Source organism: Thunnus maccoyii, chromosome 16 (assembly GCF_910596095.1).
Source record: "Thunnus maccoyii chromosome 16, fThuMac1.1, whole genome shotgun sequence".
NCBI lineage: Eukaryota > Metazoa > Chordata > Actinopteri > Scombriformes > Scombridae > Thunnus > Thunnus maccoyii.
The window spans coordinates 26,243,919-26,269,866 of record NC_056548.1 but is presented as its reverse complement, the minus strand read 5'-3'; the positions used below and the strand labels follow the sequence as shown (position 1 = coordinate 26,269,866).

Genomic DNA, 25,948 nt, shown 5'->3' with positions numbered 1-25,948 from the left:
TAAAAAATATTCTTTATCACATTTGTCACTGTCAAGATATATCATGAACATTTTTTATTTTGACAAGATACTTTGACCATGATGTCATATTTCCATAACAACTGAAGTTTGACATTATATTATATTTCTGTAACACTTGCATTTTCCACCATTAATTTATAATTCATTCATATTTTTGAAATTTGACCATAATAACAAAGTTTTGACTATATTGTTATATTAACACAATATTTAAAATTTTGATCACAATTTCATACTTCCATAACATTTGCATAAATAAGGTTTTGACCATGTTATGATTATGGAACTAAATTTTGACCATAACGTTATGGTCATATGTTTGTTAAAAAAAAAAAAAAGGAAGTTCTAACTTTGATACACCTTCATAACAAAGTTTTGACAATAATTTTGAGGATTTATGACAACACAAGTTGTGAACATAATATTATTGTTCAATGATAAATGGAGTTACAGATTCTTTACAATAGAAAATCAAGACCATAACAATATAGTGCCATTCCCATGCATGCAAATCGCAATATGTAAACATTGGAGATAATTTCCCTTGATATTTAACTTCTTATAGTACAGAGCAGGCAGAGCCTATGCATGCCAATGTTAAAGACCACAGACTCCCTTTTTAAAGCCTGTCACTTACATCCATATTAACTGATCAACGCCTGACACTAACATGGTCATTTAAAGTCACCCCGAGACATTTACTTGCGTACAAAATAGTAGTATGTATATTTAAAAAAATATATTGGACAATAAATAGTAACACCTTTTTAAAACAATTATAAGGTTTTAAACCCCATTTCTAGTCTAGTCTAGTCCAATGATTAAGAAATTACTGTTTAAAGCAAGACTATGTAAGTATAGAAAGAAGAAATAACAATCTTCCTCTAACAAATGAAACGTTTTGTTGATAAGTAATAAAAGACACCCTTGTTCCATTCAGTACACCGGTCTGGAATGACTAGTAGCTTGGCTAATATTAGCTAATGTTAGCAAACTTGAGATAGCTTGGATATCACTGTGTGACTGACAGTTTATCAACTTTATGGCTCGTTTCTACTTGTGCCACTGTTATATTACATTTTGGCAATCACCATTGTCCCTTATCTGTCACTTGGATTCAGAAAAAGTTAATTAGTCTCACTTTAAAGTTAAAGCTAAAAATCCTACAGTATGTTAAGTCTCAAGTCCCTGGAAATAACATAATGCTGAACAAAACACTGTGGAAGGTTGGGAGTAGATTTGTGTCTTAATCTGAATTATGGCTGCAACTAACAATCGTTTTCATTATCGATTAATGAGTCGATTATTTTCTTGAGTAATCGATTAGTTGTTTGGTCCTTAAAATGTCTTAAATGTCTTCTTTTGTCCCAACCAACAGTTTAATGGTTTAAGACTAAAATAAACCAGAAGATATTCACATTTGAGAAGCTGGAACAGAGAATTTCGACATTTTTTTTAATAAAAATGACTGCGAATGATTAACCAAAATAGTTGCAGATTAATTCAATAGTTGGCAACTGATTGACATACTAATCATTGCAGCTCTAATCTGAATTTTCATAGTATGGATAACCCCCTAATTTAGATAATGGGTTAATAACACTGAAGTAAATACTAGAGTAGGTTTGTATAACACTGGTGCTTGCACAGGTGCATTATGACATATGATAAACACATTGTAAGCCAGTTGAGGACAAAGAAACATTTTATCATCAGACAAGTCATCAAACATCAGCAAATGCATAAAATGTATAAAGACAGTAATTTTACAGCTGTGCCATAACTGTTCAACCATCTAATTTAGCATGTCGTGTTCATGCACTGAAAAGAAAAAATCACATCATGCACTCAGGATGTGGTAAGCTGTAACACATACACACGATTTCAAGTAAAGTGTTACCTGAATCTGTTCTCATACTGAATGCCCTGTACTGCCCTACTGCCCTGTACCTCACAGGGTAAAGTTACTGTCAAAGTGTTGTAATTGCAGTATTTTTGGGTTGTTTGTGAAAAAAAACTGTGGATGGATTAGTTCAGAAGATAAACGGATTCATAATGAATATTAAAGTGTCCCAGTCTGCTGCCTGATTATTATAAATAATATAGTAAGTTTCAGCTTCTAATAAAACAATTTTAGGATGAATGAGTGCGAAATTTCTGCTTATTAGAAGAGAAGCAGTATACAGACACAGATACAGATGCAATGCTGCTGCAAACTCTGCTTTACAGCCTACTATTACATTAAATTCGGGTTCCCAAGGTGGATATTTCCTGCAATATTAATACTTGGTCAATAATAACCCCCCGATGGACAATGCCCTTTTCTCAATCTCAAATCTCCAATTTTTGCCCATGTCTACAGACCGTTGAAATGTAAACAGGGCATTTACAGCGACAAAGTGAATGTCAGATTCATGTTAAGCTCTAACACTGAGTTGTATCCCGAGCTCAGTGAAATCACGTGGGAGAGTAAAGAAAATGCTTTTGCTCAAATGCCAATGAAATACAATGTAAACACAGCTGGGTGGGCAGCAGGCTCTCATCGTGGTCGCTGCCAGATTGAGCCTTAAAGGCAGGCTAGTTGTGATTGGTCTCTTGTGCGTTCAGTCTCCAGTCATGCTCAGGATGCTTTAGCTTAGTCTGGGAGTCAGGCTTGTCCTCTGTCTTAATCCTGCTGCCCTGAGGCCTCTGCTAGCACAGGTCCTGATTGATCCTTAAATCATTTTAACTGGTGCTCCTCAGTCTCTTCAATCTTCTCTGTCTTTAGGCTCATCTCTTCCATTCCAATCACAAAGCTGGGCTTTCCATCACTGTCTGCACATTTATCGGAGTGTCTGTTATTTTGCACAGTTAAAGATATGATGGCTTTTTCATCAGTCTGTGTGGTTAAAATACTATTTTTGCTGGTGGCATCTGTTTTTAGAGTGTTGAGTGTGCTGGTGTGTGTGAGCAGTGTCACCGTTGGGTGGCCGTTGTTCTCGTCAGTGGCGACTTCATGGGAATCCGTAGCGGGGATGGCGGGTCTCGCATTGCCACGGCGACGGCAACAACAAAGTATCCTGACAACGGGTCGGATTATGGCCCTGTGCAGGCCACGGCGAGCGCTTTCGCTGACGAAGCAGTAGAGAGCAGGGTCGGCCACGCAGTTCAGAGTGGTCAGCAACAACGACAGGTGGTAGTAGTTAAATATTCCTGGGAAATAAGAATACAGGACATGTGGTATAACAAAGCAGTTTTCATTATTATTGCCAGGATTACTTTGTAGACAAGAAACTGCACCTGCGATAAAGTCGCAGTTTCGCTCCATGATGGTGCGAACCAACAGGAAGATGTGGTATGGGGAGAAGCAGACGAGGAAGATGAGGATGGTACTGCTGACTAATTGCCTGATCCTCATCTTCTGATCCGGCTGGGTCCCTGCACTCCGACCCACAGCACGAAGGACGCACAGGTAGCTGATCTGCATAGAAAAAAGACAATTGGAAACCTCTGTTCCTCTTGATGTTGTCTTGATGACATTATTTATTTAAATAAAACTCAACCTCATGTAACTCTGTTTCCATTGAGTAATCTCCCCCCATCTTCTTCCCCTCTTAAACAACCCTCATATCTCCTCTAGTAACTCCAGATCTAACATTTGTTCTGAATGAAAAATGTGTTCAGAATAGTAATGACTGATCAATTTTAAATGCAATTAAAATGCAGTAAAATGTCATTGCATGAATAGTTTTTTGATCAACTTTGAAAAAATATATTTCAAAAGCAGTTTTCCTACCGATAGAATGGCCAGTGGGAACATGAAGCCAATAGTGAAGCGGTAGATGTTGATTGGATACTCCCACTCCTGCATGGGGTAGTGCTCAAAGCACACTGATTGGTTCTTGCCATCTTTGCTCAGTACTTTATGGCGGAAGAAAACCACACCGACAGCTATCTCCTTTAGCCAGATGATGCCACTTACGAGCCACGCTGCATTCATAGAGCGCAGAGAGGTGAACCTGCAGACAGGGATGAAAAAAGAAAGTTAACACTAGAACCAACAGTATACCAGAAACCGCCAACGTATTTACCTGTGCACCTGGCTACCATATTTCTAAGTCCCGTTGTTTTATAATCTAAGTGTCTTTAAGAACACTGATCACTTTGCATGGCCGTCAGTATAAATCAGTCTAAAATGACACTGAAAATGGGTATTAAAAGGAAATATTTGCATATTTTGGTGGTGTTATATTGATTGATGTTATATTAGTGATATTATTATAAAACAACCTTAGTGTAGTAGTGATTTTCGACCCAAGTGAGAATATAGACAAGACAATCTGCATTCACTTGGAGGAACAGTGGTGATAAGTTTAGGGAGTTTGCCATGTGTGTGCATTCTCATAATAATGTATCAGAATTACCTTAAAGGATGGACTACAGCCAGGTAGCGATCCAGACTGATACAGCACAGGAAACCAATGCTGATGTAGATGTTCTCATAGAGAAGGAAGCCACACAGCTGACACAACCATTCCCTATGACTCCAATTATCATCCTGAAACAACACACATACTGTACATGAAACTGCACTATAGGTAAATGAAACAAGACAATATGTTGGTAAAAACATGGATAAAAGAAGATGAAACAAGACTGAATTGAAGAAAACTAACTATACAGCTGGAACGACAACACCTTCTGCGATGATAGAACATTTCCAAAAGTTAGCAAATGAGCCTACAGTGTTGGACCGGTTTAGATCACCAAAAAACACTTTTTTATTCACATATATATTATGGTTTATGGCTCAGTGAGCTGCATGAAAGTGCTGCGTCTTAGCTGAAATACACAGATGTGTATGACACAATGTGTGGAATATGTGTATGACACAATGAAGGGGTGGTTTTAGTTTACCTGAAAGATGTACTGGAGCCACAGCGGTAATGATGCCAGGTATAACAGATCAGACACAGTGAGGTTCATTAAGTATACTCCCAGCTCATTCTTTTGCTTCAGCTGCAGTGCAGCGTGGTACAGAGAGTACAGGTTGGAGGGAACACCAATCTAGAATCAAGAAGATCATTAATTGTGATTATTTCGATTCTCTGACTCCAGGAAATTTTCTTCAACACTTGCCTCCTTTTAATGACTTGATTACCAAAGCACATATTCTGCACATGGTGACTATGGCATGGTTAGGGTTGTGGAAATATCAAGTTTATGGTAAATAAAGTATGGTTAAGGTATAGTTAGGCAAAGTTTGGGGAAAGATTGTGGTTATGGTAAATGCAAAATCCAATGTTAATTGCAGGTCTTTGATGTATGGTGAACTCTGGTGCTACAAGAACATACTACAAAAAACTATCCACCATCCTGACTTCATACCCTTACTTTCCATCTTGCTAAATAAAGGACACACACTTCCTTCACTTAAACTGAACACCAGCATTAGATGTAAATTGTGAGACATAAACAGACACATTAAAACTTAGATTCATGGCTAGGGGTAATTTAGAATCTCCTGTTCACCTTTGTACTGTTGGCGGAAACGGGGCTGCAAGAGGAAACTCAAACACACACAGTAAGAACCTCCCACAGAAAGGCCTCATAAGGTTGACTTTATGACCTCCTTTCTGTGAGGTAACACTGCTTACCACAGAGACATTTCTAATTCAAGACATGACAGTTTTCTGTGCCATGCCAACCTCAAATTGGAAACATACTTTTTCCTGTTAGCCATGCACTTTCATAAAGTATTCAAACACCTCAACAGTTTTATCAGGCATTCAATAAACACACACTTACCAACAGTACGAGGATATACACACAGGAGAAGAGGTACTGGTGGATTTCATGGCCGATGGTGCAGTTAATGCCCTCTTCAGACATGATGAAAATCATTGCACCCCACTCTCACACACTACTTCACCTTAAAAATGCACACATTAATGTTCTTATGTGCATACATGGCATAACAGCACCCAACCACAAATAAATCTTCATGTTGGCTGGAGCACTCAGTAGTGGTTTAAACTTGTCTCATCTGGTTGAGACTTGTCTTCTCTGATTAGGCAGTCCACTTTCATTCAGCCACTCTGGAACACAGAAGAATTAAGAGTATTAAAACTTTTTTTGGAAATCGAAAGTGTTCATAGTTGTTCAGAACGGCTACACTCAAAAGCAAAGTGAAATGTCAGCTGTCTTGGGGGGTGGGGGGGTGGGGGAACCAGGGCTGCACAGTTGGTTTCAGAAAGTTACAAAAATGGTCAGCCCCAGTCCCCCTCAAAGGTGCGGTGGAGGGGGTTTCTGAAGCTATTCTACCATCTGGCAATGCTAATATCAACATGTTAACATGCTCACAATAACAAGGTCCACATGCTAACAGGTATAATGTTAACCTTGTTCACCATCTTAGTTTAGTGTGTTAGCATACTAACATGTGCACTGGTCATAATCCAAAGTATTGTATTAGTATTGTATAAGTATTGTAAATTTTGACCTAATGGTGGTACTAAAGGAATAGTTATTTAGATAATTCACTAAAAACATGCCTGTCAATGTGATAGTGGCACTAGAGGAAAAGTCAAGGGATTAACAAAGTCAGTAGGATTCATCCTGTGATCACCATAAATGGCTGAAGCAAATTTCATGGCAATCTATCTGGTAGTTGTTGAAATGTTTCAGTCTGGAACGAGTGAACTGACAGCTCGACATTGCCATTCATAGAGTCATGCTACTAGCATGGCAAAAAAACTGAATTGCCTGAATTACTTTAAAATCATGTGACAATATTCACTCAGTTCAGCTTAATTTAAACTTTTCTCTGTGAGACTGTGGGATCTTAAGTGCAGTAACACACTGACTTCCTGTTGAAACGACAACTGCATCCTGTTCCCATGATTTCCACTGAACTACTGGTGATTGTGTCAGTGCCTGTCATTAGAGAACTAGTTGAGTCAGTTATTTATTTGCTGTTATTAGCATGTTCACGAGCAGTGACGTACAGGCCAGGCTGTCCCTGACTGGACACACAGATGACGCAACCTTTCTCAACATGTTATGATACAGTGTTAAAGTCTAGAAAATCTTTTATATAATTAGTTTTTTTTTTTAAATTAGAGATGCATAGATTGTGAAACGGCTTTTGCAAGCTCCCACTATAAAACAATAAATTAAAAAATTTGCACCATCCAACCTTGGACTCTTATTAAGAACAAAGAAAAAGCCTTATATTATGACTCAGAATTACTCTCACAGGCTGCCAGTCCACATTACAAGAACAGTCACACTAATGAAGTGTGAGTGAGAGTATGAGTGTAACTTTTTGAATGTGGAGCACAGCATATGTTGAAAAATAATATACTCTCCATGTACATGCTCAGCGAAATTCAACAAGGGAAATAAAGTTAGGAATGAATGCTGACTTAATGCTATATGAACAGAGCACAGAGACCAGACTCACCTCTATCATATATGATCCATATACAGTGGTTAGATTATAGTAGTAGAATACTGATGTTTAATCTCCAGACATCCAGACCTGATGGTTGCCTTCTGGCTAAAATCTGCATTGGTGCTACAGAGAGCTGCAGCACCCTTCATCTACCCTGCATTATTACAACAGAGCCAGTAGTGTTGGCCAATAACAACTCCTCCATCCTGCATCTATACTGTATCATTACGTTAGTAGTAGCGACTGTAATAACAGCTACTCATGCAGCATGATCACAAGATAACAAGAGGAAGCTCACATACTGATTTAATCAGGTGTTTGACATGCTGTTATAATGGTGAGAACTTGCATATATTTATGTAATGTGAATGATCTGCTATTGAATGTACCTTTTCCCTTTTAAAGATATTTTTATCTAATAATGCAACTTTGTCAGAGTATCAGCTTGTATTTAGAAAGCATAATATCACTCTACTGTTCCAGTGAATATTTAAAATTATATTATTGTAGACTCAGAGAAGAAGCACAGCTGTGCAGCTTTATTTATTAATCTGTTAGTCAACATGGATACTAAGTATCTCTCAGGTAGGAACAAAAGTGTGTGTGAAAGTTAAAAGGCTCAGATCAAACTGGCTGTACTTTATGGAGTGCCCCAAGGTTCTGTGCTAGGCCCACTTTCATTTTCTTTTTATATAAATAGTTTAGGTGTTGTTTGGGCTGGAATTCTCACTGTTATGCAGATGATGTGGTTTTATTATTAATAGATAGGGATCTTCTCACTCACTTCATAATTTCCAGTCTTCTGCTGACTAAACTAAGTTAATGCTACCATAGGAAGATGTCTACAGACTTTATGGATATTGTTACAACTCAGGGGAAAACAACAGAAGTTGTTACCTGTTACCTGGGTAAATTAATGTCTTTGTTTTAAGCAACATGTTGAAGACCTTGTGGAGAAACTGAGATAGAAGTTAGGGTTTTCTTTCAGACACATGTACTGTTTTTCAGCACAATGTATCCAAGTGTTGGACTCTGTTTATCACAGTAGCAGAGGTTTGTTACCACATTAAAATAACTCACACATCATTGGGCTCTGTATTCCAGACTTGTCTGGCTCTCTCTGTCCATACATCAACTGAGTCACTGGTATATTTTTATTTATAAAGCAATTCTGGACAAAGTTCCATCCTATCTCTGCAAGCTTACAAAAACGGCTTAATGTTTTCTTCTTCAGCCACTCTGAATAGTCTGCCAAACTGTACTACACTAGCACTGCACCCAGGAGGCGTATTTAACAACTCTGACCACATTGGCTCGCTCATAGTGGCTTCTTTTTACACAGTTTATATTAAATACTTGCTATTGTTTGCACTTTGTACATAACAGTCATTCTACTGTATATTATACTATTGATTGGTTCTGTCCATACTGTACATATTATATTTATATTACTTACAAAGCTGTACTCACTCATACTGCACATTTTGTATATAGGATATTATTAATATTGCACATATCATAGTTACATCACTTTATTTAATACATAATACTTTATTATTCCTACTGATACTTAAATATAGATACAGTGGGACAAAACAAGCAACTCAACTTTGCTGCTTTGGCTGCTCTTAATTTTGCATAGAACAAAATCACAATAAACTTTGGCACACATGTCTACAAGCATAAACCACATAGTGCACATAGTTTATTTTAGGTCATTCACAGTCATTTTGAATATCAACAACCTCAGGCTATACACTGTGCATTCCTTACATATAATTTAGTTGACATATAGTTTAGAGTTTTGCATGTGCATCTGGTCATCCAACCCTCTGTTTGCTCTGCTTCTCTTATACCAGCAACAGAAAACTAACATTTGAGTAATCCAGCAGAAAGTCACTGTGGCATCTTTTGAATTTTGTTATCTTGTTTTATATTTCTTTGACATTTAAATATGAAAAAGTCATGGCTGTAAGCTTGTGATTCTGGCTTTTTCTTCCTCTTACTGTGCTGTATGTTTCAGGTACAGGGATAGTAGTCAGTGACATTGTATAAATGTACACAAAATGTCTAAGTATTTGTTTTGAGTGATGCTGTTAGAATAAAGCAGTCAATGAAAAAGAGCTAGATTTATGAATAGCATCTAAATGCAGGCTTGCTTCCTTCCTGTGAGTTCCAGCTCAAATGTAACTCAGAGTCAATGGACAGTGAAGCCTCTGAGTATAACCTACACTATATTTCTTTGCTTTGGCATCCCAACATCTTCAGAATGGCTCCATAATAACATACTATAAAACATTTTAGAGCCACTTTAACACAACACACATAAACCACAAGCATCATCTATCTTTCTCTCTCTCTCTCTCTCTCTCTCTCTCTCTCCGTCTTTCCTTCTGTAAGACTTTCTCTCTCTCTCGTCTTCCTCAATAAACCGCAGTCAGATTGAAGAACAACTGGATGTACTGTACTGTGCATTCCTTAAGAGTCAAGCTAACCCATGTTATTGTGACTTGAATACATTTGAAAGTAGGAATTGTGATATTTCCTCTTTTGAAAAGGATATCTGGTCTTCACACCTGCACCTTTACCTGTTGATCATGCGTGATTGTGCATCCAATCGGATTTTTAAAAATGTCTAACCACGGCCAACATAACATAACATCAGTCATCTGGTTGACACACTAACGTCCTTAAAACAGCAAAAACAAGCATTTCACACCCAGACTGAAATGTTTGATTTGTACAATCAGTTTGATTAACAGATCTATGTGATGGTGGAGATGTACATCAGCAGGGTCATTGACCAAACCATAAACACCGATGTGTCTGTAAACACTGTGGATTCTGTTCTGCAGATTGATGTCACAGTGTCAAATGATAATGAGTTTACAGTGGAGCTACACACAGTAGGTGCAGCGGTTTAAGGTTCTGCCCTCAGTTTGGAGAAAGGCATACTGGGAGGTTTTGAGCAATGTCTAAAAAAAGGAATGCAATGATACAACTTTTTCTCTCCCAATAAAGAGTACCAATCCAATACCAGTGTGCTCTTTTCACAAAATTCAATTAAAATCCTCTCCAGACATGTTCTAAGACATATAAAAATAATTGAGTATTGGAATAATAATTTAAGTCTGATGAAGCTTTTACACAAGAAATTACCTGGTCAAAATTATTCAAATTACATCTCTTTCTCTGTCATTGAAAAAAACCCCACTTCAAGCACTTGACTGATAAGCAAGGCAACACGAAGGTAACACAACCAACAATCCTGCATGCAATTCCATTTGAAGTTGAATCTTCTCCCCAAACAGGACATCACTTTCTTTTCTCACTCTTCATCTAAATCACTCATCATCAGTGAGCAGCCAGGCTTAATTAATAATTAACTCTCTCATGGCAACTGTGTTTCCAGGAACCAGCTAAGGACCAAGTTTACTATCTGTGTGCTATCTCAATTTATCCTTATTATCCTAGTGAGTTATATTAGCAAACACTGCACAAGGAAATTATTTCACTTTCAGAGTTCCTCAATGACATTTATGTCAAATTACAATAAGACAAACGGGCAAATATTGATTATTACCAAGTTGTACCTAATGTTTGGGGCCGGCTAGACTGACAGAAGGTCAGCAGGATGATTTGCCTTGATAACGAAATAAAATATTGTATTTTTCTCTTTTAGTGTAAATGACTGACAATGATTTGACCTTTCAGCAAATGCTATTGCTTGATATTACAGGTTAGGAATGGACCAATTCCATTGAACCTTTTGATCAGACCCACTAGACTTCATTTAATGGATTTGCTGAATTTATTTAAATCCCATTGGATCTGGATATTTAAATCCCATTAAACCCCTTTGTCCCCTCTTACAACTCCCATTGTACACCTGGCCATTTAAGAAAGGGGGGGGGGGGGGGGGGGGGCTGTCTTTGAGTTGCCTCTCAAGACACACAGTAATCGTGAGCAGTACACCCATCAGCCACAACACACAGGAAGGAAACTGATAACACATGACATAGTGTGACTTTGGCACTGGTGTGATGCATGCACACAGCTTAAGGCATCAACATTTTTTTTAGGTCAAAACCAACAAAACCTACAGTAGATGTTTACATGCACAAGATAATAACTCGTCTGCAGAATATAAGTGATATTAACTTTTAAGTTTTGTTAATAGTTGACCAAGACATAGATCGTGCAAACAGACCAAACAAAACAAGCTTAATTAATTAATCAGCAGCAATCTGGATTTCCACCTTACGTAACACAGAGTAATATTGTGTACTCTTTGGAGGAACCCTGTATCAATATAAAGGTATAGATGTCATTCATAATAATAACTTTAGGGGTGCTCCTTAATATCTTAAGTACTGTACTGTTCATGCTGTTCTCAGGAAACTAATTTTTCAAGTGGCCAGGATAGTTACTGGCCTTTTGTTTTGACCCCCAGCAACAAACTACCAGACTGTAACAGACGCTGCTCACTGTGCAGCTGTAAGATGTGGATGTACTAAAGTAATTCAATCACATGAGTTTATTTTGGCCTGGATGCAGGTTAATTGTGTGTGTGTGTGTGTGTGTGTGTGTGTGTGTGTGTGTGTGTGTGTGTGTGTGTGTAGTGTGTATGTGTGTATGAGTGTGTTATGTATACAGTGCAGGGCAGATGATTCTTGTACAAACAGTTTACAAAAGTAAAATGAAAAACAACCATATTGTCTTATCACATCAATATGCCATTACGTCATGGCTTTAATGGGCCCTGGAAATCCCTGTACCTTTTTTCTGTTTCTCAAAATGTGTGTCCTGAGGCATCTAGAGGAAAAGGAAAACAATGACTGACCCTATGTTTTACGCACGCGAACATTTAACCTCAGTAAAGTCAACAATACAAAATGTTTATTACAAAAGGAGGAGGTTGGGGTGGTGGACGGAGCTCCGTCAGCAAACAGTGCTGAACGTGAAGGTATCAGCAGAGGGAGAAGTGTCAGCTTGTAATGGCTGTGCTGTACACCTTCATGAATATAAACAGCTGTGGATGAGCCACTCATTGTGAAGCATAAATGAAACGGCTGATGCTATTCAACTGATACAAGCACAAATTCAATGCTCTTCCTGAAATGTTGTTTATTGGCCTTAACTGTTTTTAAATGTGTTTGCTTACTGCTGGTGAAGAGGTGTATACTTCAGGAAACTCACATACCAGTAAAACAGTTGCCTTTTTACACATCCAGCAGACATGGAGTAACATTAGCATTAATTTGGAGTGAGTTTAAGTCCAATATTCACTCTGCTTTTTGCTCTGTTTTGGTCTCCCCCAACTTATGTGAAAAATATTTGGCTCTTTAGCTGCTAAATGCTCCACTATGTTCACCAGCTAGTTGCTAACTTTCTTTGTTTTTCACTGATGACCCTGATGAGAGAGTGAACCTATGTATACAGTAAAGTTATGGTCTGTAAAACTGAAACAATGACCTGAAAGATATTCCAGGAACTGTGAACTGTGAGCGATCCCTTTCAAATTATACATAGTCATTTGATCTATTGTTAATATAAAAATATTGATTATAGCAGCTTTAAAGTTAAAAGGATTGGCATTTCAGTCGCCAGAGCAGAAAACGGTCCCTGTACTCATGTTTTTCTTTCTATCTTTAATTCAGAGAACATTCTGTCTCACAGCAGACCTAACCCTAAGCTGCACAAACATTCCTCAGATCTAACCCAAATTTCAGCCTAACTTTAAACCCAAACCTTAAGTCTATCTTAATACTGACATTGTAACCCCACTCGTAACCTCAGCTCCAAACCTCACTCCTCACCCAGAAATAACCAAGAATTAACTTGAACAAACATGTCCTGACTATAGAGTTTCCTCCTGACTTTAGTCATGTTGTTCCTACAAAGACTAAAGTATAAGAGAAAGCACATATGTGGGGAGATGTGTTGGAGACAGCCCAGAGCACTTGCTGATCATTGATCCATTGATAACAGAGTATTGGTGAGTGTGTCAGGCTGGTTACTCCAGTATTTACATGCTTCTAGAGTCCACATGTAGCTCAGCACTAAGTTCAGCACTAAGTTTTAAATTTCCACAGTTTTGTCCTCTCATTACAAATTATGCGAACTGCAGAAAGAATATGACCCTTTCCAGATCTAGTTATCACCCACTTACAGTGGCCTAAACCCGGCATGCATGGTTGCCAGACTCATGATAAAAGATGCCAGAATTGGGTCAGTTGTTGGTGTTAGCCACAGTTAGCCCGAGTAAATTGCTAGCTAAAGCTTATTCTGCACCCACAAATCCCTCGTCTAATCTGGCAGCGATATATATGATCCAGAGCAAATATACATAAGCACACTTGCCTGGCTACTGGGGAATATTCCCAACTTTTTCTTTCAGTTGGGAATAGGCGTCCTTAGATGGTCTCTACTCTTGTGTGTATGTAGTCAACTGCCTGCAAAGGTGCACTTTATTTACTCATTTGCCATGTACAGACAAGCATGGACTCCTCATTGTGTCCAATGGTTTCAAATGGATATATCCAGGACTGTCTCCCAAGCACTGGATGAGACAGTCCCAATCTTTTCTCTTAGCCTTTGTCAGATCATACAGCCCAGTATCCCTAGGAATTACATCTAAGATCAATGCCAACGTTCAGTGCCAATGCAGTAAGTAGTCTGTCCTATGTGGTGAGGTGGAAAGTAAAGGTGTGGAGGTCGGGGTGGTGCATAGGCATCAGACTTTTGCATTTTGTCACAGACCTGAAATGAACATTCACTTTTTTATTAACCATACCCATGACCTTTCCTTAACCTTAACCACAGTTGTGCATGTATTGTATAAAGAGAGAATTTTGAAATTGTTGCCATTGGAATTTTTTTTTTTTAAATTGGCAGTCAGCATGATCCAGGGTTTTGCAGAATCGTCCTCTACGTCTTGCCTAGCGATAGGTTTGTATCATATGCTACTTAAGTGTTCTAGCGAGAGTTATTCACCTCTCATCTATACCTACAACTGTTGGTGACTGTCATCTTCAGTAAGATTTGTCTGTCTGGTTTGACTTCCTGTCTCATAACCGCCATGAGCCTCACATAAGCAGCCCTATTCCTGTCCACACACATTACATTGTGAATATTATTTACACATTTTATAACCAGAGATGACTGGTAGATACAGAGGTAGGTAAAATATGACATCTAGTACCTAAGCATGATGACCACAGTGTGATATACCCAGTCTCTGTACGAGGGTCCAGTTCTTCTAGTAAACAAACAGGGTCTCTGAGTATAACTCTCATCTTAATTAATGCTCTCGACACTAGGATCAATAAGTTAACAAATTACCCTGTGATCAGTACCTTAACTTATTTCCCTAAGGCTGCTGGAACACCATTGCTGCTCTGTCATCAGTGACCCTGACAGCAGTAACCGTGGCAACAGCAGTAAGTTGTAAATCAGGCACCCATAAGGGTCCTGCCACCGCTACAGGTAACATACTAATACCACAGCCGTCCATGTAACTGTGTCCCGCTGCTCTCACCTTTACCTTCATCAGTAACATCATCAGCATCATTATCCTTTTTCCCATTATATAACTGTATTTGATTATAATTGTATAATCAGTCTTCTTTCACAGAACTGATACTACTGGTTTTGATTGGCTGAGACACTTTTTAAGTCTACAAAACACGCAGCCTTTGTAATTACATAATTTTAATTATGTCTTTTAGAATATAGTGAAGTGAATTTATAACTCACACTCTGATCTCATAGTGACAGACAAATGTTAAAGCAATAAAATAACATGATGTTAGTAGAACACTCTACATCAGAGCATCACTTTTTGTTACTTGCACTTGTAAACATGGAAGCAAACCAAATGCTTGGTGTTTGTTTTAGTTTGCCAGATCTCTTCACAGTATCAATTATGCCTAAATTCCTGGAATGGGAAGTTAAGTAAAAACACAAGCAGATGCGAAATGTCATTAGTCTTTGGTCTCAGGCACCGTGGTGAGCTCATCATAATGACCTCAATTTTGTCACATGGACCTTGTCCTGCTTCTGTTATATGATTCATATCAAACCACTGTAGTGCATAGTGACAAGTGTGCTCTCACACCCCATCATGAGTAGCAAGCCCACAGTGGTAACATTACCCCACGGTACCACACTGTCATAATGTGTGATTATATAGAAGAAAGAAACTAGCCTCAGCCTGACCTGTTCACACTTTCTTATTACATATGCTAAAACATTTAATTTCCTGCTTGTGGAGAGGGTTGCTTTTACATTGCTGTGGACTTCACTGCAGTCCCCACAAAGCACACACCACAGTCAGACACCACAGTCCTTTTTGTGGACAGCACCCGAGTCAACAAGATTTCTTGGATCCATAAAAAAAAACCTCTTTCAAGCAAACTTAGTGAGAAGATGTTCCTCCTTTCCTGCTGCTGGGGCCTGGGACTGTCTCTCTGCTGTCTCCCAGTCTGTCTACAAAGGGTTAGGGTTAGGCTGTATTTGATTTATTCACCTGGTGGCCATGTTTGATTTATGACACACTCAGGGAGGACAGACAAAAACCAAGGCATAACTGGTCACTGCACAAAAAAAAGAAAAAAAGGCAAAGTTATCTATCAGTGTCCTTAAAAATGAAAACTTCAGTGTCTAGAAAAATTTAGCTAACTTTAGCTAATGGGACATGGACATAAATGTAACTGATATAACAGCTGCTCAGGCAATTTTTACTGCTAAAGCTGAACCAATGTCTTCTGTTAAATCCAAGTCAAGATGACATCATTTTTCTTAATGCCACTGTAACTAACTACAGTACATGATCTGTTGGCTAAAAACCCCACACAGTCTGTAAATGCTGACAACAGAAGTTGCAGATTAGTTGCAGAGCCCACTGGCTTCTGTCAAACACTCCAGAAAAGTTTTGCTTCCAAAACGAGAGACAAATCGAAAAGTTAACAAGAAAATGACTGGTTAGTGATAATGTAGCTTAAACCTGCATTAACAGATTTTTTGGCCACTTGGGGGCAGCGGAAACAAGTGACAACAGTGACATATAATAACACTTTAAGTTTTTAAAGCTAACTTAGCAAACAGTTGCTCATTTACACATCCAGCAGTTATGGAGCAACATTATCATTCGTTTGGAGTTGTGTTTCTGTCCACCTGATGAACGCAAGTCCTGAGAAAAATATCTGCCTCTTTCAGGCCTGGAATTAAGTCATTTTTTGGGCAAGACCATTTTGGCCTTTGATAAATACAAATTCGTTGGGGCATCGCAGCCAAAATGTAGGGCATCAAGGCCAAAACCAATGGTGCAATAACAATAAGTGATAATTACATTGTATGAAGACAGTATACAATCAACAATTAGGTGTCAGTGTATTGAAAAACAGTACTGAGTTTATTAAAACTATACACTGAATGTTTGACTTTTCCACAAAATGCTGTCTGACTTTTTTTTTTAAAAATGTGAACAATTCATTATATTAATTGTAACATTAATAACATTATTTTAATGTTAAAATTAAGTCTATAAATGGGATAAGGGTGATCAGAATTAATCTGAATCAGTTTCAACACCTGTGCAACTATTAACATTCGAGTCTGAGATCATGGGAGCAGTCACAAAAATGACTTAAAACACTTTTTTGCACATCAAACATTAAACACACGGATAAGAAACACACAGCTATCATCCTAGTCTATCAAGGATAGACTAGGATGATAGCTGCAAGTCATGTAACAGCCGGCAGACTCTCCTGATCTGTCTTAACTGAGAAGTGTCTGCATACAGAGAAATGGATGTGTGTGTGTATGTGTGTGCGTGTGTTAACGTCACATGGTGCTGAAAAACTAGCAACCCATCAGATCTCACAGCAAGTTATAAACTCTATGTACATTTATAGTTAGCTAACAATATGCAGCACTATCCTGGTTATGAATGTTAACCAAGAATATTTTTGACTGATTACACGTTGGTCTATAGGTTAGTTTGCATGCACACTCCGCTAATAGCTAAACAATTACTTGTTGGTAACATCAGATGTGCAAAACTGACCCCTACACAGAGTGTTGCATTACCGGTTGTTACTAGCATTAGTGTTACTAGGCTAGCGAGCATCTTAAAGTCTGTTTATAGTGAGTGTGTTAGAGTCACTTTAACCAGTTTGTGAAGGCTCGTGTAACATGTTTTTCTGCCACAGAGGAAATAAATTCATAATGAGTGAAATCAAGTCCAAAGCATCTTCCAACATCTATACTGCAGAAATGGTCCTTTGATCCTTCATGATCAAAAAAAAAATCCAAGTGATGAAATGCTTCCTCTCCTCCAGGGAAATCTTCATTTTGTCCAGCAGGTTGTTTATCAGCCTTTAGTTTTGTTGATTTACAATCTCCTTGCTCTCCAACAGATATGAGTCATTGTCTACATATGAGAGAAGGCTGACATGTTTCTTACTATATCATCAACCTGTGTCATATCAATCATGTAACACTTGTTCACTTCAAATGTAACACATGTTGGGTGATGAATACTCTGCTGGTCACTGACAATCTCGCAATAGTAACACATTTAAAGATTCATGCCACGTAACTATTTAAATTTCCTCAAAACAATCTGCTTTCACATCATAATCTCCTAAAATTGGCATAATCTGAACCCTCATCAGGCTACTTACTATTAGTTTATCACAAAGCAATGATCAGATCTGAAAAACACAGGCTTAATCAGATTTCCCTCCATTTCATGACATGAACAATCAACACAATCATCTGGATTCATTATTTTTATGGCTTAGTGTAAAGGAAAATCAACTAAAATGATATGTTTTTCTCCTGGCAGCTCAGAGAGATCAGACTTCTCAGATGACATAAAATATGATTTGATGCATGCTACATTATCTCCACGCACCCCCTTCACTTGGCTGTTTGAGAAGTGTGTTCATTCAGCAGTGCTCGACCATTGCAGCCAGATGACTGCCTCTGAGGCTGGTGAAAACGCCATTCTGAATGACATCAATGTATTACTCAGTTTGCCTCTTTGATACAGACAAGAATGTACAAAGTCAGAGTGTTTACTAGTGTTATTATTATTATTGGAAGTTATTATTGAAAGGATATTAGGCTTCCGCTGATGAGATTTTTTGATAGCTAATGCAATTAACGTTAGGACTCTGGCCACTGTAAGTGAATGTTTTGTGCCAGTAAGCTAAATTTCAATATATTATCAGGCTACAAAAGCATCCAATTACTTATGTTTCCTTCCGACATTTAACAACTCTGAAACAATATTTTGACCATGCGACTCATATCTCATATTTTATGTGCTGTCAAATTGGAAGATATTAGCAAGAGTATAGTCTACAGCCATGCTTGCAACTCACTTAGGAACAGTGGTGCTTTGAGCTGAATGCTAACATGAGCTTGCTAATGTTCACAATGACAATGTCAACATGCTGATATGTCGCAGGTAATATTTAATTCACCAAGGCAAGACAGCCGAAAGCATTTATGTGAGTTAAGTAGCCTATAGCTTAGGTTGATGGGAATATCATTTTTGCAAACAATAGACAAATTAAAATTTTGACTTGATGATGACACTAAATGAAAAGTTAAATAAAGGGATTCCTCCTACATGAATATTTGGACAAAATTCCACGGCAATCCATCCAGTGGGCCTATTTGTTGGGATATTTCAGTTTAATCTACCAAAGTGGCAGACTGGCCGTCCAACATTGCCATCCTTAAAGCAGCACTGCTAATTTGGTTAAAAATGTGCTGAAAACAACAGCTACAGATAGATTTCATCCTGAAGTATACGTTTTGTTATCAGCTTTCAGACACTACTAAAACCCTGCTTTGGACCAAAAACAATTCAAAACTGACAGTGCACATAATTGTGGAGCTAAAACTGGATAACAAACATCACAACAGCCAACTGGTGCAGGCAGCTGTGATATGGTTTGTCCCTGCCAGTAATCAGTAGGTGGTGGTCGGTAAAAGCTTCTATGGTTTTTCTTCTCCTCTTTTACTGCTGAGTGCTAATTGCTATGGTGTTTTTGCACTGCATTTCCCAGAGATCACCTGCCCACAAAACAGCACTGTGATATATTTTCTTTGGGTTTTGAGTTTCTATACATGGCATTCTTTCCTTTTCTATCATTCTATTTATTTTGGGGAAAAAAAATAAAATTTAAAACATACTGCTTCTTTTTTTAAGATTATGTTTTTACTGTAAGTTTAATTCAAAGCTTGTGTTGTGATTGAATGAGAAAGATCTCATCTGTGTTTAAAATCATAAGTACCAATCTACATGAGTGAAATCACTCTGCTTTCTTTACACAACTAGGGGAGCTTATTAAATGCTACTAAATGGGGAAAACATGTATGCGACTCTGGATTTATTTGGTGTGGATCTGACAAAGAATGTGCACATTTAAAGCAAAATAATGAGGCAAAAGCAAAGGAAGAATATGAACCTTTTAAAATGACTTGACAATGACAAGATAATTGCCCAATATTAGAGTTACTAGTATCAGGCAATTGGGAAACAATATACAGATATCAAAGATTCCTTTCTTGTCTTGCTTCATATAAATTGATGTATTAAATGATGTATGAAAGCAATGTCATACCTTGGGGCAAACATTTGCTGTCGAGCCCCTATTGACCTTGCCACCTAGCCTGGTTTCAGACTTCTGAATCACCACCATGTGTTCACTATTTCTGCCAGTTGGATAAACAATCAACCAATCAGAGCTCTGCGGGCAGGATTAAGAATGATGACATCATATGTCCAGCCAGCAGGCTAGCTACATAGCTAAAAAATAGCAACAGAAAATGGCCACAAAAATAGTGACGTGTGGATGACACTGACACTACCATGAAACACTCACATCTTTCAAACTCCATTTCCATACCACAGCCACAGAAGACATTATACTCTGTTTTCACAGGCTGAGTAGTATTCACCATGGTGAGTAAACTGAACTCAAAGTGTAAAATCTGTGGAGTGCCCCTTTAAACAGATTTATAGGGGAATATTTACCATGTGAACACAATATAAACTTACATTATAAAAGTATTGAAACTAGTTAACTCAGGGACCTTTTACAATGCAGGGCCGCAAGATTGAGTAATGAAGCAGGACTTGTTTAAAAGGTCTTGTCATTTCAGTTTCATGTGATATTGTACTTTGATGGTGCAAAGTCACTAGCAAATGCACAACTAATCAAATTACCACAAACCATGCTCTCTTAGCCCAGTTGGCAATCCAGCTTTTCTCAAAGTGATGACCTACAGCCATATCACAGCAATAAGGCATTACAATATATCAAGTATTGCTTTAATATGTATCATCCATAGAAAGGAGACAAGTGAATACATTATTTATATGCATCATCTGCTTCTAAATATCCCCATATATGACAATAAATATAATACTTTGTAAATCAATCATGTCAAAAGCAGCCGTAAATGTGATAGGGTGTACACACATGCCTCAGTATCTTTGCTCCTACCACACATCAGATCCCCGACAATCTTATCTGTAGTGTTCTCCTAATGAGGATGAAAGTCTATCCAGGTTATTCTAAAAAAGATATGAGCTTTACATAAGCCAGATTTGGATCATAATATTTTAGTATCCTGAGTGATGAACAAGCAAAAGAAGCACTTAGTCCAGGTCCTTAGCAGGATTTCCCAAATGTTTTCGTCTAATGCACCATATGGGAGTTGTGTTGCTATTGAATTAGTATTGAAATGAACCATTAACTGTTAGCACTGGGAGGATGTGGCAAATGTGATTAGGATAGCTGACATGTACAGCGTTTGACACTTCATCTTAATTAAATCTTTACTGTATATAATTAATTATTATATGAAGGTGTTAAATGAAGTCCCACTAAAAGCCCAGAGACCTACTCAAGGTCTCCTAGGATACTCTCAAAGCCCTCTGGGACTCTAAAAGGACCCTGGAACCTCCTTGAGGACCTCTTCACCGACCACTGGACCCTCTTGTGGCCCTAATGGAGAACTACTCATCTCTGAAGACCCATAAAGGTTCTTCTAGGGACCCTAGAACCCCTTGAGGACACTTGGGACTAGCACCAGGGCATTAGGACCACCTTGTGCCTTTGGTCCCAGGTCCCAGGGGTCCTCAAGGGGGTTCTGTACAGCTCTTATAGGGAACCCTAGATGATGGAACTCTGTCTTTGAAGGTCCTTCTAAACCTAAACGGTTCAAGATCCTCTCAGGTCTTTCTAGGGAATCCCAGGAGGCCTTTACCTTGACTCAGGGCTTCCTTAGTGTCCTGATGAAGTCCTCAGGGGACCCTTGACTGAAACTCCCCTGAGTACCACTGTGCCAGGACCACTGAAACCTTAAAATCCTGATGGAGATCCAAGGGGTCCTCAAGGGGGTTTCATTGTCCCTCTAAGGAGCTCCAAGGGGCCTAGAGGAGATCTATAAAATGACCCTTGATGTTAGAACTGGGTTTCACTGTTCTGTCCAGGGACTCTGGGACCCCTTTGATGATGGGACTGGGTCTTTTGGGAACCATCTAGGGACTCAGTAACCCTCTAAACAAACCCTAAGACCTTCACCAGGACCACTGAACCCCAATGTGGCTGTGTGGTCAGGGGTCATCAAAGAGTTCCAAGTCCCTAGAAGGACCCTTGAAGACCCAATTCCATCATTAAGGGTCCTTCTAGAGACTCTAAAAACCGGGCACCTCCACCAGGGACATTTAACCATCTTTTAGGCCCCTAGGACCCTTCTGAGGGCCCCTGGCAGTCCTTGGTCTCTATTTTTAGCACTACTGCCTCAGCTGGATTCTGTATGTAAAGCCACTGACATAACAAACGGGTTTTTTTGCCTTTCTGCTAATGTCTGCAGGGCACTGAGATGGCCTTTTCATGGATGAATGAGGTTAGTGCACACAAAGGACCACTGCACTCTGTCCAACTGGTGCCCGGTGTCTGGGCCTGGACCCAAGGGCAGGCTGTAAGGAGATTCAAAAAGGGTGCCTGAGTTATCCAGGAAGAGCACAAATCAAAAGTAATTACACTGTGATCAACAGTTATTTGTATGGTTGGAGGTGAGCTGCCGCAGTCTGAATTCTGATCTGGTTGATGCTGTTTTCTATAATCTAGCTATCGTTTGCTTTCTCATTATGTTGTCAAGTCTTTCATACAGGAAGTAGAAAGATCCTATTGACAATAGGCCAATTTAGCATTGTTCTAACCTTCTTGAGTTCTTGTAACGTAAAGTAGACTGAACAAAAGTAAGTAAACAGTTTCCTGGAAAGACTGAAAGCAATGTTAAAATGCAGTGACCCACCAGTTGGTCAGTCATTACAAATTCATATTGTGCAGTCGTTTTGTTCAAACCCACAGAACTTTATTTTAAATTCTAGTGGAGCTCCAAAAGTTTCCAAAGATACCAAATGGGGGGAAATGTTGAAAATAATGCCGAAGACATTTGGAATATTTCATTTGATATGATGATGCAGCCATAAAAACATGGAGTCTTGGATTTGAGCTTCACTCAAGGTCCACTTACTAGCTGTTTCTGAAGCTTTCAGCCTGTAGTTGGTCAAAAAGTTGCAAATAAAGTAAAGGGAGCTCTAATTCAGTCTGCAGGTTCTCCTTGTATCTAGTTTAGTTGTTTTTTGTATCCAGCACCTGTCCCATTTGAGGTTTTATTGATGTGCACATGACTACTACTCTGTTTCATGTGATTGAAAGCCCCACAAAATATAGTAAGTGACCTTCAGTTAAGTTATTTATTTAAACTAGAGTTTTTAAGGTCAAGAAACAACATTCATGCTCAATCATATAGCTTCACTGAAGTAACAAGCTGATACAACCTTAAAGTTGCACTAATCAATATTTTTAAATTAACAAATGATCAAATGACTGCATAATGTGAAAGGTGTCTCTCATAGTGATGAACTCACAGAGAATTATCACCCAACTCTACAATACCCCTCAGCTCTGCAGAGCATTTTAGTGTCTTTCAGCTCATTGCTTTACAGTCTGGACCTTTACTGATGAGGTTCTCTTACCCCTCTCATTCAATTTGTCTCCAGCAGCACCATCAGGCAGCTGTTTTTAATGAAAATGGTCTGAACACTATCTGCCAAACACCAAAGAGCAGACAGACAAAATTAGCTAATGGGCTAAGTGGAGCATTTAGCAGGAAAACAGCCAGATACTTCCTTTAGGAGTTTATGGAAACCAAAACAAAGCGTAAAGGAGAGTGACCATGAGGTTTATATTCATCAGGTGGACAGAAACACAACTCTGAACAAATACTTATGTTGCTCTGTGTCTGCTGAGTGTGTGAATATGAAACTGTTTGCTATTATGTTAGTCATAACATGTAGTGCTAACATTATACCTGCCAAATATCAATCAATGCAGCTTTAAAGTTGAGGCTTTTAGAGCAAAAAAAGGGAAGTCTGTGTTTCAAAAGATTGAGATTCAATATTTCAACAGATCAGATCTTTAGATCAGAACTCAGGTCTATATAACCAAATTAATTAATACTTTGAGCACTGCAAGCTAAATCCCATTCATGTCCATTGTATTAGAATTATAGCAAAAATCTCTGCAGTGGAGATCCCAAAATCATAGCCAATAACACTCACTGCATGGCTGGGCACCATGTGTAAATATATGCTTGTTTTGTACTTGAAATGAAGTGACCCTTTTATTTATCAGTCACTAACTCAATGCTCCTGTCTTCTGAGAATCCATCAAACATTGACTAAAAAGCATATTTGTGTTTAGCCTCAGATCAGTCGAGTCAGTCATCCTGTGAGTGAGTGAGTGAGTGAGTGAGTGAGTGAGTGAGTGAAGCAGGCAGAGGTTAACCAGCAATCATCGACATGTCTCTGAAGATCACTCTTCATTATCACAGCGGCACACTGAATACTCTCCAAATGTGACTGTTGTGTCCCAGTTGTGTGACTGGGTATATATTACACCTCTTGCACATTTAAAGTGTTCAAATTTCTGTTTTACTTATTTTTTCTTTTCTTTCTTTTTCTCTAGTTTTTTGCTATACATGTTTCTTTGTCTATTTGATGTTATATTGTTTTATGACTGTATCTTTTTATGACTTGTTGAAATGAAGGGGGGGACTTTGTATAAGCCCTCTTGGCTTCCTTCCTCTCTTGCACAATTTAATATAATTTTTACTGTGACATATTTTTATTGTAACCTTTGTCAAATAAAAATTACTAATACTAAATACAAATCAACACAGAGTATCTGTGAGGATAAATTTTAAAGTTTTTGTATTCTTATGTCTAATGGCAATACCATAATATTCCTATAATATCACGATAGGAGCCTGAGCTCAATAGAAGTTTATAGAGAACTAAAATTGCCAGATTTTTTTAATATGTTTGTATCGTATAGCTACTTCCAGTTTGATGTGGATTAACTTGAGGGAAATGAACACACCACAACAGGTGAAAATGAGATTCCTAACATTAAGGACCACTCCCGCTCTACTTCATCAGTCACTGGTAACCCTCTATGAATATTACATGAAGCTCTCCAGTCTATCAACAAGCGAAAACAAGAACTACCATATAAATGCACTGAATCTGCCGCTGCTGCAGCTTTTTCAGCTTTTTCTCCCTCCGCTTCTCAAGCCATATCATTGATGAAGTCCAGTCAGTGATGGACAGTGTTACAGACTCTCCCCAACGGCAGCGCGCTAACTGACAAGACTTAATAGTTCCGATAAATTATTCATACCTCTGCACTAAAGAGCCTATACAGGCATTAAACATGTCCTAATCTCTCACCACGTCTCACTTTACAATATAATACTTAAAAATGTGCGTTTTAATGTTTCATCGCTTTAACGTTTCATCCATGATAATCTACATTAAACAGGAATCACTTCAACTGTGGCTGTGTAAAATCAGTAACAATCTTTGATAAACTAACAAACTACTAATAACAAAACTCTGTTTAATTGATCTGTGGAGGCAGAAACACAACGAGACTGTCTGCTGTGATAATCTCAAGTTCAAACAACACCTCTTTACAAATTTAATGAAGATGACTGCTTACCGACTCTCCGGTCTGAAGGTCTGCATCAAACTGGCCGCGAGCTCTCTCCGCGCGATCTGTCTCTCTTCCTGACGTACACACAAATACACACACACACTCCCACACACACATGCAAATGCGAATGTGTCGCAAGTGTGTGAAAATGATCGTGTTAATACACACACATACACACACACACACACACACACACACACACACACACACATATATACATATATATATATATATATATATATATATATATATATATATATATATATATATATATGGCGTTTAAGTTCTGTGGTGTATTGAAATCTTACATGGGTCTATAATGACTAACAGCACACCTGAACGTGTTTCAATATGGAAATGATAATATCTAATATCACCCAAGACAACAACCTCA

At 38.4% G+C, this 25,948-nt stretch overlaps 1 protein-coding gene across 1 annotated transcript; it reads right to left on the bottom strand.

Moving 5' to 3' along the window:
• Positions 1-25,669, bottom strand: LOC121913907 (ovarian cancer G-protein coupled receptor 1). Its single transcript, XM_042436744.1, has 7 exons — positions 25,561-25,669; positions 5,809-6,098; positions 4,918-5,067; positions 4,425-4,558; positions 3,797-4,019; positions 3,301-3,481; positions 1-3,213 (listed from the first exon to the last, which is right to left on the bottom strand). Exons 2-7 carry the CDS (start codon positions 5,902-5,904, stop codon positions 2,741-2,743), a joined length of 1,257 nt encoding a protein of 418 aa, XP_042292678.1. The 5' UTR covers positions 5,905-6,098; positions 25,561-25,669; the 3' UTR covers positions 1-2,740.
• Between the last annotated feature and the right edge of the window lie 279 nt (positions 25,670-25,948).